The 21,876-nt window shown below is 42.7% G+C and overlaps 1 protein-coding gene across 1 annotated transcript in view; it reads left to right on the top strand.

The window, feature by feature from the left end:
* Positions 1-21,876, top strand: part of SETDB1 (SET domain bifurcated histone lysine methyltransferase 1) — a gene marked incomplete in the record, with an annotated part of 3,089,600 nt that overhangs the window by 1,401,936 nt on the left and 1,665,788 nt on the right. Inside the window, 1 exon segment of the mRNA XM_044080041.1 lies at positions 6,203-6,385. Within this exon segment, the coding sequence (XP_043935976.1) occupies positions 6,203-6,385 (183 nt within the window).

Genomic DNA, 21,876 nt, shown 5'->3' with positions numbered 1-21,876 from the left:
AGCCATCCAACTACCGATCTTCCGAAAAAACGTAAGGATAAAGACAGAGACAGACCGCATAGGCCGGTACTCAGTGAGGCGCCTTTGCAGCCCCTGATACCCACTTCTACAGATTCGCAGGCCTCTGCTGAGACCCTTTCGGAGTCCAGTATGCTGTGACTTGCTTCTTCAACTATGGAACCTGCGGATGTCTCTACCTTGGATGGGTTCGGAGCCGCTGTGCAGGCATCGGCTTCTGAGGGTGTATTCCAACCTTCTGATGTTAGTATTAAACCAACATCTTAATTTTTGACTAAAACTACAGAATTTTTCAGGCCCACAGTTCGCATTTCACCTAGAAAACCGACAACCAAGTTTGCAGATGGCGACCTCTCTTGTTCGGTATATATTTCTCTGAGGTACAGGCTAACACGGGAGGACTATGGCTGACCAAGTTCGCAGATGACTGCAAACTGGGTGCCATAATCGACTCGCCATCCGACACAAGCATCCTCCAAAAGGGCCTCATAGAAACAGACAACTGGTGCCATAGCCATGGCCTCAAGTTAAACTCCAAAAAGTGTATAGTCATCCCCTTTGGCAAAAACAAAGTGCCCACAAATTACCACATGGGTGGTAATCCATTAAGTACAGAAGAAGTAATTAGGGACCTGGGGACCCAGGTTGATAGCAATCTCTCATTTGACAACCATGTTGCCAAAGTGGTTAGAAAAACATTTTATATAGCCCACCTAATCATGAAGGGATTCACATCTAGATCAGGGGAGGTCATCGTGCCTCTTTACTCATCCCTCATCAGGCCCATAATTGAGTACAATGCCCCTTTTGGGATATACCTTACCAGACACCTGCAGCAACTGGAAAGACCCCAAAAGTACCTCACCAAGAGGATCATAGGGCTCAAACAGATGCCATATGCTGCCCAGTTAAAGAAACTCCAGCTCTACTCAGTGGCATACCAGCTGCTCAGAGGCGATCTGTGCCTGACGTATAAAGCCATGTCCAACCCGGAATTAATGGACATGCTGCACCTCAGAAAATCCAAATCCCATTGAGCTACGCGCTCGAGAGACTTGAACCTCAGCACTGAAATAAATAGGACATGCTGGAGGGACAGATTCATAACCCAGAGCTTCCTTCACTCTGGAATAAAATCCCAGTCCAGGTTAAGCAGAGTCCCTCATTGACTCTCTTCAAGAGGAATCTTGATGAGTGGATGGGAGATCGTAGGTTTACCCCGGGTATCACTTCTGTGTCACTGTTAGACAGGGGCACAGTATACTAACCTCGAAAAAGGGCATAGCAAAATTAATTTAAAATGGGTGGCGAAATCTGGCTAGGCTTATAAATGCCCTAGGGCAGATAGCCTAGTATGAACCTATGAACCAAAGTGCATGCTCAAGCTCCCATGCCACAGAAACAAATGCTTAGAATGGCTGTTGACCTTATAACTTTAATTAGAGGAAAACAGCATTCCTCCTCTTTAAGACAAAGGATTGATTTTTCTTCTGATTCTACAGACTGCGAGCCTGATGACTCTGCTCCCTCTGATTACTAGGGCATTCCATTTTCTACTTATAATCCTCAGATGCAGAAGATTCCATCCCCTCTGCCTCCCCTCTAGAGGGTTTTTTCTTTTGGTGAAAACTTGCAAACCTTAACAGAGCATTTCTGCTGGGAATGCTGGTACTACCCACAGTCCAAAAAGAGACTCAGAGAATTTTTAGACTTGCCTCAGCACAGGCCTCTAGCTCTACCCCATGTTCTTGAGATTGTAGGTGATGTCTTCTTGGAATCCAGCCTTAACCCTGATACCTTGCCTCCACCAGCCAGGAAACCTGACAGGTTCTACAAAGTACCCGGCTCCCACAAGTTTCTCTTTAAGAATCCTACTGCAGATCCAGATACCATTTCCCAGGGACCTAAAAGCATTAAGGCTACAATAGCCAAAAGCCCTACCCCTTCGGACAGGGGCTCTATGGCTTTAGACAGATGGGATAAGAAGGTGTACACCTCTGCTACTCTTGCCATCAGGGCTTTAAATTGCCAGTTTCATATGTTAAAGTATCAACAACATATTATGGAGCTAATTAAACAGAAAATGATGTTGATTCCTGATTGTGCAGAACATAAAGATTTACATATGTTAATGCATTCTGCTAACCAACTTGGAAAACATACTTTGCAATGTGGTTTTGATGCCTTAGAAGCATCTTGCAGGGCTGCTGTTATTGGGTCTGTTCTTGGAAGGCATGCTTGGCTTAAGGAACATATCTTGCCAGACTATGTCAAAGTAAAATTACTAGATGCACCACTAAATCTAGAACGCCTGTTTGGCAGTAAACCAGAAGAAGTCCTCAAAAAATGAAGGAAAAAGCTAAATCTATGCCAACTGTTCAGTATTTCCTACAGGGTACAGCCACCTAGATTTGGTAGGCATTGGCCTTCTAAAAACTGGTCCTTTCCAGTCCCTCCCAGATCTCCTCAGTCCTAACCTAGGGGCAGTATATCACCACGATTACAGTTTCAGGGTATGCACAGATCTAAGCAGTGGAGTGCTCCCACCTCTAAAACAGGGAGTAGAAAACCAACATCCTATGGTAAAATCTCACTATGACTTATTCTTAATTCTTCCAAGCCTTGCCCAAGTACTTGCACCCTTAGGAGGAAAACTTGCCCTACATGCAAAAAAAACTGGGAGTACATCACCCAGGACAGATGGTTCTTGAACACTGTATCCCAGGGCATACATATTCTACTGCCACTCACTGCCAACCCCAAGCGGATGGCCAGACCTTCCCCCATACCAGTGGGCAGAGGCCCAAAAGCAAGTACTTTCTCTTCTCAGTATCAAAGTTATTCAACTTGTCCTAGCAGAGCATAGGGGACAAGGTTTTTGCTCCAGACTGTTTCTGGTACCCAGGAAGGAAAACTCTTGGTGCCCTATCCTGGATCTGTCAATTCTCAACGCCTTCCTGGAGGTTCCAAGGTTCAAGATGCTTACTCTCCAGCAGCTGCTTCCTATGCTAGCCAAGGACTCCTGGCTAGCCACCCTAGACTTAAAAAGAAGCTTATCTGCTCATCCCCATAAGGGAATCTTGCAGGAAATACCTACATTTCAGAGCAGGTTCTATGCCTTATCAGTTCTCTACACTTCCCTTTGGCTTATCTACTGCGCCCAGGGTTTTCACAAAATGCCTAGCTCCAGCCATTGCATATTGCAGGCAGAGAAAAATTCAAAGTTACACATACTTGCATGATCGCCTGATTCAGGCAGATGGTCAGGAATCGCTACTCCAGCACCTGACATTTGTAAAGAGACTTCTAACTTCACTGGGGTACACCATCAACAAAAAGAAATCACACCAGGTACCCAGCCAACAGATTGTATTCCTGGGAGCAAGATTGAACACAACTTTGCAGATGGCATTCCTCACTCCAGAAAAACAAATGTGTTTGATAAACTACTTCAGCCTACTGACCACTAAAACCCAGCTATCTGCAAGAAAAATAGTGCAAGCCCTAGGGTTCATGGCCTCTTGGACTCTACTAATTCCATATGCAAGACTGCATATGAGGAAACTTCAATAGTACTTAAAAAGTCTCTGGTATCAACTTTCTCAGGACCTGGAAACAAGGATTCCTATCATTCCTTACCTAAGGGCAGAGTTCTTTTGTGGCCACAGGCCTGCTACCACAACAAAGGACTCCCTTTCACTCTACCCCCTGCTGCCCAAACCCTAACAACAGATGCATCAGACTATGTATGGGGGGCTTACAGGGCAAGACAAGGTATTCTAGGCAACCGGAGCCCAAAGCAAGTGCACCTGCATATCAATCAAAAAGAAATGTTAGCTGTACAGAATGCTCTGACAGCCTTCAATCACTTTATTCTTCCAGGGCAACTATTGATAGACACCACAGTTATGTGGTACATAAACAAGCAGGGGGGAAACCCATTCCTACCCACTCTGCAAGTTAGCTGTGGCTCTGTGGGACACAGCCTTGAGCAACCAAGTGCACCTGCAAGCTCAATTCCTGCCAGGCAAACTAAATTCACTGGCAGATGACTTAAGCAGAAATCCAAATGACCTGCATGACTGGAAACTGGAACCCAAATCATTCAAGCTGCTGATCCACAGGTGGGGGGGGGCACTAGAGGTGAACCTCTTTGCTTCCCTCAGAACTTTCAGTTGAGCAGATATTGCACCAAAACTTCCCACAGCTAAGCATGGAAAGTGGATAACTCTGTCCTTTACATGGGAAAAACCTTTCAATATGTGCCTTTCCCCCACTGCCCCTCCTCTTGAATGTTCTACTAAAGACCAAACATGACGAGCCAAGGACAATCCTGACTGCACCAGACTGGCCACGCCAACACTGGTATCCACCTTTGCGCAGTCTGACAGTACTGCAACCTTGGCATCTGCCTCACACCCCCTCCCTGCTGTCCCAGCAGGAGGGCCAATTTTTGCATCCTCCGTTACAAACCCTGAACCTAGCAGCCTGGTTCATCCTCTGAACCCTCAGTAAACAGGTGCTGGATGTCATCCTGGATGCAAAATGGCCTACTACTAGAAAATCCTATTCAGAAAAGTGGAAACGATACTGTTCTTGGGGCCAGTCTCAAGGAATGGACACAAATGTGCTCACTTTCTTCATATACTAGATAATGTTCCACAAAGGCCTGTCCTTCTGTTCAGTTAAGATTCATGCCTCTGCCGTCTCATCTCATTCTAATACCGAGCCACCTCTTTTCTCTCATCCTCTGGTCAAACAGTTCTTCAGAGGAGCCAAAAATTTAAGACCCCCCAGGAGAGCTCCTACTCCAGCCTGGGACCTTAAGCTTCTATTGGAAAAGCTCACACTTCCACCCTTTGAGCCTGCTGCTTTAGCAGAGTTAAAATTCCTCTCCTGGAAAACAGCTTTACTAAGAGCCATCACTTCAGCAAGAAGAGTGTCTGTATTGCAGGCCCTTATGGCAGTGGAACCATTCATTATCTTCCATGCGGACAGGGTTCCCTCAGGACCAAACCATCATTTATGCCAAAGGTGGTATCTAGTATGGCTTGAAACCAATCCATTCATTTGCCAACCTTTTTCCCTAATCCTCAGAATACGGGGGAAAGGATCCTGCACTCGGACGTGCACAGGCAGCTTAGGTTCTATGTGGATAGGACTAAACCTTTCTGGAAATCTGACCAGTTGCTAGTCAGTTTTGCTACAGGGGCAGAGGGCAAACCATTTTTACATGGATAGCACACTGCATCCATTTCTGCCTCAAACACCATGTGAAACATGCCCCACAGGGGATCAGAACACATTCCAGTAGGGCTACGTCAAACACTACAGCATTTCTCAGGGAAGTCCCTGCCAGGGATATCCTGGAAGCTGCAACCTGGAGCTTGGTACACACTTTCACCAAGCATTACCACTTAACTATCCTTTCTAAATCCAGAGCTGGATTTGCTACAGCCGTCTTACAGGGCCTGTTTGCCAGCCCTAATGCTTCTTGACTGCCTCCACCCATCCTCAGCTTTGGGAATCAACCCAAATGTGATGACTGCAACAGTGAAACACGAAGAACATAGTACAGTTGTATAAACTTACCATAAATATAGATGTTCGAGTGTATTCACTGTTGCAGTCCTGGTTACCCTCCCTTCAGTCCTCTGACTTCTCTTTACTTCTGCCTATCCTTTTTGTTTGGCATACCTTATATCATTGGTATTTCCTTTTTGCTGGGGGTGTTCCACACCATGTAATTGCTTCCTATTTTGGGAGCTTCTGACATCTGGGGCAAGAAAAACTGATGTAATGGTGTCAGCTGCATGTTTTATACCCATGATGTCCTGACGTCATGGAAGAAGTGACAGCATCCGACGCAGAAATCCCAAGACTCTAGTATTCAGGCCGACTGAGGGCTACCTGTAGGCAGGTAACCCAATTGTGATGACTGCAACAGTGAATACACTCGAACATCTACATTTATGGTAAGTGTACACAACTGTAATTTCTCCATTCGTGAGGCACGAAGCCTGTTTAGCTTTAGTTTATTTTACTGAGAATTTTATGCAGTTTGCCTTATGCTCCATATGTTAGACATTGACATATATGAAGCTTGATATATTTAATAAGTTATGTTATAACTTGTTGTTTTATGATGCACTTTTCCTCAGCTTTGTATTTTTCATTTTTGAAGCCTGGAGAGTCAATTGGCTGCCAAAAAACAGGTTGCAAAGAAAAGTACTTCATTCCGCCCTGGGTCAGTGGGCTCTGGACAGTCCTCTCCAACATCTCCTGTTACGAGTGAACCACCACAGCCACCACCTCCATTACCTGTACAGCTACAGCTTGGCAGACCTATAATTAATCAACAGTATAGGTAAGTATTAAAAAGGTTATATTGTTGCATTATATGATATGATGTGATTAAAAATGGGAAAGACATCTGATAATTGCATGTTTACAGATAATATACTGTAGTTAATAGAATAGTGTCATATGGCTACAATTTATTGCATATTCTGTCAGAGATCCAAGTCAGACATTCAGCAACTGGGTCTTGTATTGATACATTTTTTAAGCTTTTCACATTTATGATGCCCAGCACCAAAAGTTTAAAAAAAAATCAAAAGTTTTCTACACTGAAATCTTACATTTGTGACACTGCTGTAGTTGTGTATTAAAATCCTGTCTTTTTAATTACTTTGTGACGGTGAGTTTTTATCATTTTTTTTATTTTATCCTTTGTTGACCAGGTTAGTACCACTAGGCTAGTGGCCTTTCTTCTAGGGTTGCCACCTTTCATTGTGGCTAACACCGGAGTAAAATCACACCCCTTGCATCACCAGTAACCCCGCCCACCCCACCCCCTCTCCTGCCCGTATTCCACCCATTTTGTGATGTCATGATGGCAGCACATGGCAGGAACGCCCTCTTTTTCCGTTCCTGCTGTGCTGTCTGTTTTCGGCTGATTTGCTATGCTTTTCTGTAAAAAAAAAAAAAAAAAAAAAAAGGGCATAGTAAATCAGCTGATTTACAAACTCCGATAGTCTGTTGGAGTTTGTACATTGTTTTCCAAAGTACCGGAGAATCAGTTTGATTTCCTAATAGTCCGGGGGGAAAAAAAAACAGGGGTGGCAACCCTGCTCTCTTCTGGTGAGACACAAGGTGGTATTTTGACTTCTGGGTGGTAATTTGGCCCTGGCAGCAGGGAAATTCCCCTACTGTTTTTGGTATGTGTTGTGGGATCTTTTATATCCACATGAGCTGCCACCAACGCAATCGGATGAGACCTTTTTGTAAGGTCTCACCTAAGAATGACACATGAGTGCAGCAGCCCCCTAATGCTTCACTGAAGCATCAGTAATCCAGTCACCTAAAGTGGGAATGGAACCCACAGTGTTCTGGTTGTTCAGCACCAAAGACAAGTGTGCTACCTGTTGTGCCGTCAACACTGCAGAACTGAATATTAGAAAGTAGCCTGGTAGTGATTGTCAAAAAGCTGATGGAAGGAATTTAAACACAAAATTTCCACCACAGGAGATGAAAAGAATTCAGTATGAGAAATATGCCTGAATTAAAAATAAGACTTGAAATGTTGCCACTAGATGTGCATAAATCAATTGTTGAAATGTGTCATATGCGTCCGAGATTATCACTAGTGTAATTGTATTAGTGGGAATACATGACTGATGAATTATAAGTGTTCCTAAACAAAACCAAAGCTGGTCTTGACAATTCTTTTGTTTTGGTAGCCCACTGGTTTGACCGTCCAGCAGTTTGAGTTGTCCGCCTTGGATAACCCCTGTCTCCTGAGGGGTATACAAGAGGTACAGGTTGCATTGTATATTCATAGGTGCACGTTCTCTTCATGAATTATTGTGTATATGCATTCATTTTGGAAATATTTTTACAGATGTCTGCCCGTAGCACAAAGTGGAAGATGGAAAATGTAAAAATTAAACTGTGGCCCAGGTTTACAATCATTCTAGTTGTAGCACTCACAAAACGAAACTGTGAAACCTACAGAAGTACACTGCTGCTTAAATGTGTTTTATGTTGTGATATTGTGATGATGGTGAAGCTTAGAAAATTTGTTTTATTTTACGTTTGATTTTCGGGAAAGTCCATTTCAGAGGAGGCCTGGGGAACTAGGTTTCCATATAAATTAACATTGGATAAAAATATATTCCTGTAAATATTCTTATTAATGGCAGTGTTGCATAATCTAGTACAGGAAAAGAGAGAGTTATTCTTAAAAAAAATGAAATCTATCAGGAAAATGAGTGATGTATAGAATGTAAACCAAGTGTTAATAACATTTGGTGGGTGAGCAAATTTCATAGACATACTACATTGACTGATGGCCTGTAGTAGGAGGAGATAGAGTAGAGTGTAGATATTGAAACACAATTGCAACTTGAGAACAGTTTTGCTATAGTCCATGAATACATGCTTTAAATTGTAAGAATGAGTAGAAATATGTTAAGGTGAGATGTGATCTGATTTGTGTGAAGAACAAGTACTACCTAGAGAAAGAGTATTTAGAAGAAATAGGACATTGCATTGGAATTCTTTTCTTACCCAGGATTTGTAGAGGAGCATAGCCATGTATTGGTCAAGTGAGAATTAAGAGTTATTTTTGAAATGAGATAAACTGGTAGTAGATGCTATTTCTGATGGTAAGCTATTGCAGATTTTGACTGTGTGATTCGAGAAGAGGGAGGTACCTGATTCATTGTTAGCTTTGGTAACATTTAACAGGGATCTGCTACTCGAGTGAAGTACACATTTGTTACAGTAAGGAGTTAAGTTTTGAAATGCTGGTGTTTTTTCAGGTTTGTACAGGATATAATGTGCCAAGCATAGTTGGTGACAAGTTTTTTTGTTAAGGAAGTTCTAGCCAGTTCACTTGATTGATGGCAGTGCAATGACTTGACTTAGAGCTGACATCAGTAGCAAATCTTGCAATTGTGTTACAGCACGATTTTAATTCGTCTAAATGTGATTTTCTAAGGTTTATGAGAATTGACAGTGCATAAGAGAAGAGTTGAGATAAGACATGTTCTAGCTATCGTGTTTTTTGTGTTATTAGTGAAACATTTTTTTATTTCTATAAAGTGTACCTAGTTTTTGTGGACTTTTTTAATGGTTTGGGCAATATGGATCTCAAATGTCAGACTAATGTTGATTTCTACACCTAAACGTTTTGTGTGTTGTACAGGAGAGACAATGGTATTATTTAGTGATGAAATGCTGAAGGAGGAGGGAAGGGTGGTGTTTCTAGTGGGGTAGAAAAGCATAAGCTTGGTTTTGTTAGGGTTCAAAATAAGTTGAGAACTAGTTAGCCAAGATTTACTGCAGTGAAAGATTGTTGAGCTATTGATTGTAGATGGTATAGAAAAGCTGCACATATCAGTGTAGAATCATCAGCATATTGTACAAGAGAAGTTTGAAGGGTTGATGTATGGAGATTGTTAGTAAAGAGAGTAAATAGTAGGGGGACAAGGACCTTGGGGAACACCCAAGGTGATGGGTAGTGGAGAGGAAAGGGCTTGTTGCCAGTGAACTGCTTGCTGATGGCTTGATAGTCTTTGAACTGGGACAGAGTAGACTGGCCCAAGTTGAGTTTAAGAGCTTGCTGTGAGACATCACTCTATGTCAAGAGGTCAAGAAAAACAGAAGAGACAAATTTCCATTATTTCTGTGCTGGTTGACTGTCAGTGAAGGTCATAAGAGCAGAGGTGGTGCTGTGGAAGGGTCGGAACCCATGTTTGGTATTGGATAGTAATTTATATGTGTGTGCATTTTTCCAGTATCTTGGATATGGGTAACAGTGTAGCAGTTGGTCAATAAGTGGATAATTCTGTTGACTTGCTGCCTTTGTGTAAAGGGATCATCATCATCTTCTTTCGGCTTTTCCCAGTTAGGGGTCACCAAAGAGGATCATCTGTCTGCTCATGATTGGCAGTAGAGTTTTACGGTGTTGAGTTGCCAGCCCAGCGCCCACCCTTCCACGGAAGGCACACACATGCACGCACTCATGCCTAGGACCAATTTAGAGTGTCCAGACCACCTACAGCATGTCTTTGGGATGTGGGAGGAAACCCGAGCACCTGGAGGAAACCCACGCGACCACAGGGAGGACATGCAGACTCTGCACAGAAGGCACCCTAGCCGAAGATCGAACCGGAGAATCTCTTGGTGTGAGGCGACAACGTGAAATTTTTCAAACTGATGGAACTAGTTGTTCAGTAATAGACCGGTTAATGAGGATATATATAGGGATGGAGATGGCATCAACTACAATTCTAAGATATTCTGCAGGAACTCAAAAAAAAAACAGAAGCAGCAAAACAAACAAAATAAATAAAAATGCTGGCAGGCAGAGTTTCACCAGCACAAATCACTCATGTGATGATAAACCAAAGGTGTATTTAATGATAAAAATCCACAAGAAAAACAAAATGTGAGCGCTTTCCTTAAACAAGTGTTGACTTCATCAGATACTATTAAAATGTAAGACAGCCATTTATATACATATAAAAAACACTCTGATTGGGTAAGCAAAGAGTGGCAGCTAGCTAAGCAACACTGAGACAGAACATTAATTTAACCCCTTGTTGACTGTGTTACAGTTGAAACTGTTGCATCTTAAATACAACTAAAACTTGTAATTGAAAGATAAATTATTAGTCTCATACTTGTGTCACGAATGATTTTAAATAGGATGTAACTAAAACCAAAGTCATTTTTAAAATCTCATGTTAAATATTCACAGAATGCTAAAATGTTTACCAAAGCCAAATACATACAAAAGTGCTTGTGCTTAGCAAATGTTTTGAGATATTTTGTTCCTTTCTAGGGCTTTTAATTTCAATACAGGAGAGATGGATGTCCTGTCATTTATCCGTGGCCATCTGTCTGCCTGTAGTAAGATTTGCCACCTTAACTCCTTTAACTCTAACTGATGTCTACATGGTCTATTGCCTTAAATGTGAAATTGTGGCTAGTATTGTCCTGAATATACCTCGCTAAAGCATTATTAATATTATTCTTTCTTATGGTGTAGTTGTGTTCATAAATTCTGGCATTACATTTCCTTTATGTTTTGCCTACATAAAATGCTAGGCATTGGTCACATGTAGCCATGTAGACCACTGCCTTGGAGTGACAGTTGTATTTACCTTTTACAAAATGGTCTATACCATTCACTGTAAATTTACTGCCCCTTTTTGCTTACCCAATCAGATTGTTTTTTATATGTATATAAATGGCTGTCTTACATTTTAATGGTGTCTGATGAAGTTAACACTTGTTTAACGAAAGCACTCACATTTTGTCTTTCTTGTGGATTTTTATCATTAAATACACAAATTGGTTTATTATCACCTGAGTGATTTGTGCCAGTGAAACTCTGCCTGCCAGCATTTTTATTTATTTATATTCTGCAGGAAGTTTATCTGGAGCTAGAGTAGTGGGTTTCTGTTTTTTTTTTTAAGTAGATTTTTTTATTGTGTTTGTAGATACGCCTGTAAGGAGAAGGAGTTTCTGTTTTTGTTAAAAGTAGGATTAGTAGGAGTGGTAGTGGGGGTATACTTGGAGAGAGTTAGAATTGTTTTGGTGAAGTATTTGTTGAATTGAATGGCTATATTGTCTAGATTGTTAGTGGAAGATGGGCTTGGTGTGTCATTAACTGCTCTCCAGAATTTTTGTGGGTTGTTATGGTGTTTGTTTTGGATAGTAAAGTAATTTGTTTTTTCCTGTTTGATTAGACTTTCTGCCTTGTTTCCAACTTCCTGATATGCCTGTTTGTTTGAGATTTAGTAATGTGACATTTACTCTGAGCTTTATCTCTTTTTTAGGAGTAGTCTAGCTTTTTTTATTGTCCATGGAGCAAATTTGGATTTTATTCTAATAGTCCCTGGGGAGGCTAGTTTGTTTAGTATATTCAGGAAGGTGGAATTAAAGTATTTCACACCATCTTCTTGGGGGGGGGGGGATGTTGGAACCCAATTGCAAAGTTTTAGTGTGTCTATGAATTCTTGGTAGTTGAATTTAATTTTGTTTTGGATAGGATAAGTACACATATATATATATAGCGGATTGGTTGAGGCCCAGGTTAACAACGACCGCCACCAGTACTGTTGGCCAACAGGGTGCTGGTGGAAATTGGGCTACTGTTGGCCGAAGGAGGAGAAGAGGTGGAAGGCATGGCCAAAGGCAGGTAAAGGCTAGGACTGTGATAGTGAGGGTCGGAACTTTCAATGTTGGCAGTATGACTTGTATAGGGAGAGAGCTAGCTGATATGATGGACCGAAGGAAGGTTGGTATATTGTGTGTGCAAGAGACCAGATGGAAGGGGAGCAAGGTTAGGTGTATCGGAGGTGGGTTCAAATTGTTTTATCATGGTGTGGATGGGAGGAGAAATGGCGTAGGCATTATCCTGAAGGAACAGTATGCTAAGAGTGTTTTGGAGATTAAAGAGTGTCGGATAGAGTGATGTTTATGAAGCTGGAAATTGATGGTGTAATGATGACTGTTAGTGTATATGCTCCACAAGTTGGGTGTGCGATGGAAGAGAAAGAAAAATTTTGGAGTGAATTGGATGAAGTGGTGATGATTGTACCCAAGGGTGAGAGACTGGTGATTGGAGCAGATTTCAATGGGCATGTTGGTGAAGGGAACACATGGGATGAGGAAATGATGGGTAGGTATGGTGTTAAGCAAAGGAATGCAGAAGGTCAGATGGTAGTGGATTTTGCAAAAAGGATGGACATGGCTGTGTTGAATACGTATTTTAACAAAAGGGAGGAGCATAGGGTGACATACAAGAGTGGAGGAAGATGCACACAGGTGGATTATATCTTATGTAGAAGGGCCAGTCTGAAGGAGATTGGAGACTGTAAAGTGGTGGCAGGGGAAAGTGTAGCTAGGCAGCAGGGGATGGTGGTTTGTAGGATGACATTGGTGATCAAGAAGAGGAGGATGAGTTTGAGGGCAGCACCAAGGATCAAATGGTGGAAATTGAAAAATGGTAACTGTGAGGTGATGTTCAGGGAAGAGTTAAGACAGGCACTGGGTGGCAGTGAAGAGTTACTGAATAGCTGGGTAACTACAGCAGAGCTAGTAAGAGAGATGGCTAGAAAGGTGCTTGGTGTGACATCTGGAAAGAGGAAGGGAGGACAAGGAGACCTGGTGGTGGAATGAAGAAGTACAGGAGAGTATACAGAGAAAGAGGTCGGCGAAGAAGTGGGATTGTCAGAGAGATGAAGAAATTAGACGAGTATAAGGAGATGAGGTGCATGGCAAAGAGTGAGGTGGCGAAGGCTAAGGATAAGGCGTATGACGAGTTGTATAAAAGGTTGGACACTAAGGAGGGAGAAAAAGACCTGTACCGATTGGCTATATAGAGGGACCGAGCTAGTAAAGATGTGCAGCAGGTAAGGGTGAAAAAGGATAATGAGGAAAATGTACTCACAAGCGAGGAGAGTGTGTTCAGCAGATGGAAAGAGTACATTGAGGGGCTGATGAATGAAGAGAATGAGAGAGAGAAGGTTGGATGATGCGTGGATAGTGAATCATGAAGTGCAGTGGATTAGCAAGGAGGAAGTAAGGATAGCTATGAAGAGGATGAAGAACGGAAAGGCTGTTGGTCCAGATGACATACCTGTGGAAGCATGGAGGTGTTTAGGTGAAATTGCAGTGGAGTTTTTAACTAGATTGTTTAATGAAATCTTGGAAAGTGAGAGGATGCCTGAGGAATGGAGGAAAAAGTGTTTTGGTACCGATTTTTAAGAATAAGGGTGATGTACAGAGCTGTAGTAACTACAGAGGGATTAAATTGATCAGTCACAGCATGAAGTTATGAGAAAGAGTAGTGGAAGCTAGGTTAAGAAGGGAGGTGATGATTAGTGATCAGCAGTATGGTTTCATATCAGGAAAGTGCACTACAGATGCAATGTTTGCTTTGAGAGTGTTGATGGAGAAGTACAGAGAATGTCAGAAGGAGTTGCATCGTGTCTTTGTGGATTTAGAGAAAGCATATGACAGGGTGCCTAGAGCGGAGTTGTGGTATTGTATGAGGAAGTCGTGAGTGTCAGAGAAGTATGTAAGAGTGGTACAGGATATGTACGAGGGTAGTGTGACAGCGGTGAGGTCTGCAGTGGGTGTGACGGATGTGTTTAAGGTGGAGGTAGGATTACATCAAGGTTCAGCTCTGAGCCCTTTCTTATTTGTAATGGTGATGGACAGGTTGACAGACGAGATCAGACAGGAGTCCCTGTGAACTATGATGTTTGCAGATGACATTGTGATCTGTAGTGAGAGTAGGGAACAGGAGGAGGAGACCCTAGAGAGGTGGAGATATGCTCTAGAGAGAAGAGGAATGAAGGTCAGCAGGACTAAGACAGAATATATGTGTATGAATGAGAGGGAGTGTTGAGGAATGGTGAGGATGTAAGGAGTAGAGGTGGCGAAGGTGGATGAGTTTAAATTCTTGGGATCAACAGTTCAGAGTAATGGTGAGTGTGGAAGAGAGGTGAAGAAGAGAGTACAGGCAGGATGGAATGGGTGGGGAAGAGTGTCAGGAGTGATTTGTGACAGACGAGTACCAGTAAGAGTGAAAGGGAAGGTCTACAAGAGGGTAGTGAGACCAGCTATGTTATATGGGTTGGAGACAGTGGCACTGACAAAAAGGCAGGAGTCAGAGCTTGATGTGGCAGAGTTGAAGATGTTAAGATTTGCACTGGGTGTGACAAAGGATGGACAGGATTAAGAATAAGTATATTAGAGGGGTCAGCCCAGGTTGGAAGGTTTGGAGACAAAGCCAGAGAGGCAAGATTACGTTGGTTTGGAAATGTAATGAGGAGGGATGCAGAGTATATTGGGAAAAAGATGCTAAGGATGAAGCTGCCAGGTAACAGGAAAAGAGGAAGGCCTAAGATAAGGTTTATGGATGTGGTGAGAGAGGACATGCAGGTGGTTGGTGTGACATAGCAAGATGCAGAGGACGAGAAGAAATGGAAAAAGTCGATCTGCTTTGGCGACCCCTGACGGGAGCAGCCGAAAGAAGAAGCTAGGATGATAAGTGGTAAGCTTAGAAGGGTTTATTCTGTGTTTAAGTAAATGGGAAGGTGATCACTAAGAGAATCTGAGAGCCAGAATTAAATGAAGGGTCAGGTCTGTTTGTTAATATCCAGTGTAAGGTGGACTGTCTATTTAGATGATTTATCTATCCTGGTAGGGGCTTGAGTAGTTTTGGGTGAAGCCATGGAGGTTGATGTGGTTGGTGGGATTATTGGAATTGCATATGATCCAGTCAGTGTTGGAAATTACCCAAGATTATTGTCTCTTGGGGCAGTGCTTTGGAGGACCAATCCAAAATATTTTCTAGGTGGAGATGTTCTGACCTGGAGGGATATAGGATCCTAAAATATTTATATGCATTTTAGCATTAAGTTTTAGTTGTGTAAAAATGGTTTCTGAGCTATCAAAATTTGGGGTAAGTTCTATGCCTTTAAGAATGAGATTATTTTAGGTTCATAGGTTGGTACTAGGCTGGGCGGCCACGGTGGTGCAGTGGTTAGCATTGTCATCTCACAGCAAGAGGTTCTCTGGTTCGATCCTCGGCTGGGGTGCTTTCTGTGCGGAGTCTGCATGTCCTCCCTGTGGTCGCGTGGGTTTCCTCCGGTTTCCACATGCTGCAGGTGGATTGGACACTCTAAATTGGCCCCTAGGTGTGAGTGCGTGTGTGTGCCTTCTGTGGAAGGTAGGGTGCCGGGCTGGCAACTCGACACTGTAAAACTTCACTGCCAATCATTAGCGGACAGGTGATGCGCTGTGGCGACCCCTAACCGGGAAAAGCCGAAAGAAGAAGACGACGAAGAAGGTTGGTACTAGACTATTGGCCCTAGGGCCTATACAAGCCTAGCCATAACAATTCCTTGGCTATTTCTTCCCACAGTATTTACTTCCCTGGAACCCTCTGCCATGTTTGGCCCTTCAGCCTTGTCTTTGTGTATTACATCCTGGAGGTGGAATTTTGTTGTTGGATATATCAGGTTTTAGCCAAATTTCTGTGATTAGAGCAATTTCTGGAGAATATGAAAAGAGCTGCATGTATTTACTTTATTTTGTTTATAATACTTCTGCTGTTAATGTTTAATATTAAGAGGTCTGATAATTTCATAAAGAAATTTGGTATGTGATAGGTTTGGTTGCAAGGGGTATACTGTCTAGACTACTGTTATGGCCTGGGTTAGGGTGAATATCAGCACTGAGAATAAGATTAGATACAATGTCTAATATGGTTCTAATCATTTTGACTGTGTATTTGTCATATTTTAGGGAGATGCATGAGGTGTTTTGGTATGGGATTATAGTAAAGTTGAGTTGACAAAATGTTACAGATGTGGGGGGATATAATTCTTTTATGCCAAACTTTGTGCAGGAAGTCACTTGAAGTGGGATGAGAGTGGTTGGAATTATTTAGAAGGGTTTGGTAAGAAGTTAAATGTGTGATTAGTGATAAGGTCTGTAAAGCAAGGCTATATAATGCTATCATTTTGAGGTAGTGATTCATTAGTAGTATAGCTTGGTGAAGCAGGTAAAATTTATATTACAATTAGTACCAAGTAAGCTAACGTAGGCTATTGAGTTAGAACTTGAATATAATTGATTTGATAACTTACTTTATTAGTAGATGGGTATGCTTAGTAAAATGAGTAGTGCAGTAATTTTGTTGTGTAGAACTTGTTTGAGCAGATAATGATAGTTTGTGGGTGTGGTTAGTTTCAAATAAATGTAGGCGTAGCAGGGGTGGGTGGGAAATGGGGGAGCAGAATGAACCTGAGCATAGTGGAAAGATCCTTGATGTAGTGTGGGAATATTTAAAAAAAAAACAATTAGCAAATTTAGTAAAGGTGCATTTGTTTTTCAAAGTTCTACATCTGTAATAATTTCTTCATACATCACTGTAGACTAATTTCTTTTAAGCCTAGATGCAAGTCAAGCAAAATAAATTGAGCTTCCGTTGTTTTTTTGCTGCTAAGTAGCCCTGTTTGAACTAGTGGCACAGAATCTCATCCTGGATATATCGGGTTAAGGTTTAGATACCTGAAGTGAAATATAGCTTAGAACCATTTATTTTATGTTATTTCATATCTTTTTAAAGTCTTTTCTCCTTTTAGAACTGAGAGAGGGGTGGGAAGGAGGCTAGTAGCTGTCGATCCTGGTAATATGCATCCTTACAATTAAGTGTAGAGGAGCAATTTTCAATTAGAGCACCTACATTAGTTTTAAGCAAAACTTTTCCTTCATTTTCTGTTCACATGCATTCTTGTTTCAGGTATGATTTATTGTTAGAAGGGATAATGTCCATGCTCACAGAGGTGAGTGGTAACCCAATAAGACCAGATGTTCTTCAAATTGTACAGGAACATACTCCAGGGAGATGAACAGCTGCAGGGGGAATCAAATATAAAAGCCCAACTTCTCATTATTTGACTGCCCTTAAAACTGCAGTAACATTAATTATGTAATAAATATGTCACACAGTAGCATTAGCAATGTGTTAAAATAAAAGTACTCAAAAGTATAGCATTTTTTTTAAATATGCAACATTCAGTCTCAAATCTTTGGATTTTGAAGTTAAATCGGGGGTCTCTGGGACCTGGATAACCTATCCCAACTGTATTAAGAAGGTTGACAGCTTAGCAGACAGCAAAATGTCAGATTGGAATGCAGACCAGAAGGCCACAAAAGCAGTATTACTAAGGCCATTAGTAGACTATGCAGTGGTACTGTAGTACAGTGTCTCTGTGATGATTTTAGTGTTTCACTGTTGCAGTCATCACATTTGGGTTATCTGCCTGCAGGTAGCCCTCAGCCGGCCTGAATACCAAAGTCTTCGGATTTCTGTGTCTGATGCTGTCGCTTCTTCCTTGACGTCAGGTTGTCAGGGGTATAAAACATGCAGCCGATGCCATTACATCAGTCTTTCTTGCCGTGCGGTGAATGAAGCAGAAGCAGTTCGCAAGTGTCGGTCGGCCGACTCCTGAAATTTTCGTTTTCGACTTTCAGACCTGAAGTCTTCAAAAAGATAAGTAACCCGTTGTGGATCCTTTTTTCTTGTTCTATCCGATGTCAGAAAAAATTAACAATTGTCTTGCCTGTGGTAAGCAAATACCTCATAGAAACTTTAATTCTTACTGTGTCATCTGTTTAGGCCCAGACCATGACGTCCCTCGCTGTCGGTTTTGTGCCTTGTTCAATGCCTGAACTATTTGTTGTCGGGCTATTTTTGTAGCCAAATACTTTCTCTCTATCTCAGTACTCCAAAATGGCTTCATTAAGCCATCCAACTACCGATCTTTCAAAAAAATGTAAGGATAAAGACAGAGCCAGACCACATAGGTCCAAAACTGCCGACGATGCTTCCGTTAAGCTAGTTGCCAGTCTGCCGGTACTCAGTGAGGCGCTTTCGCAGCCCCTGATACCCGCTACTACAGTTTCGCAGGCCTCTGCTGAGACCCATTCGGAGTCCGGTATGCCACGAGATGCTTTTTCGACTATGGAACCTGCGGATGTCTCTACCTTGAATGAGTCCGGAGCCGCTTTGCAGGCACTGGCTTCTGAGGGTGTATTCAGGCCTACCGACTTTCATATTAAACCGACGACTTTGTTTCAAGCTAGGAATACCGAATTACTCAGGCCTAAAGCTCGCACTACACCTAGAAAACCGACGACCAAACCGCATTCTAAGGCCCACATGCCTCAAAACAAATTATTAGAATTGCTGAAGACCTTATTACCTTAATTAGAGGAAGCCAGCCTTCCCCCTCTAAGAGACCTAGAACTGGTTTTCTTTCTGATGCTTCTGATCAGGAATCTGATATCTCTGTTCCTTTTGACTACCAGGATTTACCCTTATCTACTTATGAGGATTCTGATGCAGAGGATTCCATTCTCTCTGCTTCCCCTCCAGAAGTTGTTTCTTTTGGTGAAACCTTGCATACCCTAAGGCAGCATTTCTGCTGGGAAAGCCAAGACTATTCTGAGTCCAAAAAGAGACATGGGGAAGTTTTATTCTTGCCTCAACACAGGCCACTAGCTATCCCTCCTGTTCTGGAGATTGTAGATCATGTTTTCTTGGAATCCAGCCTTACCCCAGACACTTTGCCTCCAGCTCCCAAGAAACCTGACAGGTACTACAGAGTACCTGACTCTCAGAAATTCCTCTTCAAAAATCCTACTGCGGATCCAGAGACCATTTCCCAAGGACCAAAAGACATTAAGGCTACTACTGCCAAAAATCCTATCCCCTTCTGATAGGGACTCGAGCTTTAGACAGATTGGGTAAGAAGGTATACACTTCTGCTACTTCGGCATTAGGGCTTTAAATTTCCAGTTTCATATGTTAAACTATTATCAGCATATTATGAGACTATTTAAACAGAAAGTTATGTTGATTTCTGACTGTGCTGAACACAAAGATTTGCAAGAGTTAATGCATTCTGCTGAACAAGTTGGTAAACATACTTTGCAATGTGGTTTTGATACTTTAGAAGCATCTTGCAGGGCTGTTGTCACTGGGTCTGTACTTAGAAGGCATACTTGGCTTAAGGAACAAAACTTGCCAGATCATGTTAAAGCTAAATTACTGGATCCACCCTTAAACGAAGACCACCTTTTTGGCAACAAAGCAGAAGTCCTCAAAAGGATGGAGGAAAAAGCTAAATCTGTGCAAAAGTACAGCCTCCTAGATTCAGTAGGCATTGGCCTTCGAAGAACTGATCTTTTCCAGTCCCTTCCAGGCCTTCTCAGTCCAAACCCAGGAGCAGCAGACCACCAAGACTTCAGTCTCAGGCAGTGCACAGATCTAAGCTGTAGGGGGCTCCCACTTCCAAAGCAGGGAGTAGTAAGCCACCCCCCCATGGAAAAACAGCACAATGACTTACCCTTAACTCTTCCAAGCCCTGCTCATCTACTTGCTCCCTTAGGAGGAAAGCTCGCCCTGCATGCAAAAAACTGTGAACTCATTACCCAGGACAAATTGGTTTTAAACATAGTTTCCCTAGGATACAGATTCCACTTCCACTTATTTCCAACCTAAAGTGGATGGCCAGACCTCCCCTAAATCAGTGGGCGGAGGCCCAAAAACAAGTGCTCTCTCTCCTCAGTATTGGGGCTATTCAACCTGTCCCAGCAGAACAAAGGGGACAGGGTTTTTCTTCAGGACTGTTCCTGGTTGCCAAAAAAGAAAACTCCTGGCGTCCTGGACCTGTCTGTTCTCAACAACTTTCTGGTGCTTCCAAAATTCAAAATGCTAACTCTTCAACACTTCTTCCTATGCTAGCCAAGGATGCCTGGCTGGCAACCCTAGACTTAAAAGAAGATCACCTGTACATCCCAATAAGGGAATCCTGCAGGCAATACCTACGTTTCAGGGCAGGCTGTATGTACTATCAGTTCTGTGCACTTCCCTTTGGCTTATCTACTGCGACCAGGGTATTCGCAAAGTGCCAAGCTCCAACCATTGCATTTTGCAGGCAGAGAAATATTCAGATTTACGCATACTTGGACAATTGCCTGATTCAGGCAGAAAGTCAGAACTTGCTATTACAACACCTGGCATTTGTAAAGAGACTTCTAACCTCACTGGGGTAGACCATCAGTGAGAAGAAATTACACCTAGTACCCAGCCAGTAGATTGTATTCCTGGGAGCAAGCTTGAACACAACTTCCTAGATGGCATTCCTCACTCCGAAGAAACAAGTTTATTTGACAACCTACTTCACCGTCTAGCCACAAAAACCCAGCTTTCTGCAAAGAAAATCCTGCAAGCCCTGGAGTTCATGGCGTCTTGCATTCTGTTAATTCCATATGCAAGACTGTATATGAGGAAACTTCAATGGTATCCAAAACGTCTATGGTGTCAACATTCTCAGGACCTGGAAACAATGATTCCTATCATTCCTTGTCTAAGGGCAGAGTTCCTTTGGTGGCAGACGCCTGCTACCACAAGGGACTCCCTTTCACTCTACCCCCTGCCGCCCAAACCCTAAGAACAGACGCATCAGACTATGCATGGGGGGCTCACATGGCAGGGCAGTTTATTCAGGGCAATGGAAGCCAAAACAGATGCACCTGCATACCAATCAAAAAAAATGTTAGCTGTACAGAATGCTCTGACAGCCTTCAAAGACCTTATTCTTCCAGGGCAACTATTGGTAAAAACAGTCAACACCACAGTTATGTGGTACATAAACAAGCAGGGGAGAACCCGTTCGTACCCACTCTGCAGACTAGCCATGGCTTTGTGGAACACAGCTTTGCGCTATCAAGTGAACCTGCAAGCTCATTTCCTGACAGGCAAACTAAATTCACAGGCAGACGACTTAAGCAGAAATCTCCTGGACCCACACAAATGGAAACTGGAACCCAAAATATTCAAGCTGTTGAGGAACAAATGGGGGGACACCAGAGGTAGACCTGTTTGCCTCCCCTCAGAACTACCAACTGAACAAATTCTGCACCAGAACTCTCCACAGTCAAGCTTGGAAAGTGGATGCCCTGTCCTTTACCTGGGAAAACCTCTCAATTTATGCCTTTCCCCTCTGCCTCTCCTCTCAAAGGTCCTACTAAAGATCAAAAAGGACAAGCCAAGGACAATACTGATTGCCCCAGACTGGCCATGCCAGCACTGGTACCCCCCTTTGTACAGTCTGACAGTGCTGCAACCATGGCATCTGCCTCAGACCCTTTCCCTGCTGTCCCAGCAGGTGGGCCAAATTCTGCATCCTCAGCTTCAAACCCTGAACCTTGCAGCCTGGCCAATTCCCTGAGCTCACCTCTAGCAACCCTCAGTAA

The sequence above is a fragment of the Protopterus annectens genome, chromosome 8.part0 (assembly GCF_019279795.1).
Source record: "Protopterus annectens isolate FY-2018-M chromosome 8.part0, PAN1.0, whole genome shotgun sequence".
In the NCBI taxonomy this organism is placed as follows: domain Eukaryota; kingdom Metazoa; phylum Chordata; order Ceratodontiformes; family Protopteridae; genus Protopterus; species Protopterus annectens.
Note: the sequence above shows the minus strand (reverse complement) of the source record. Positions and strands in the feature narration are given on the sequence as shown.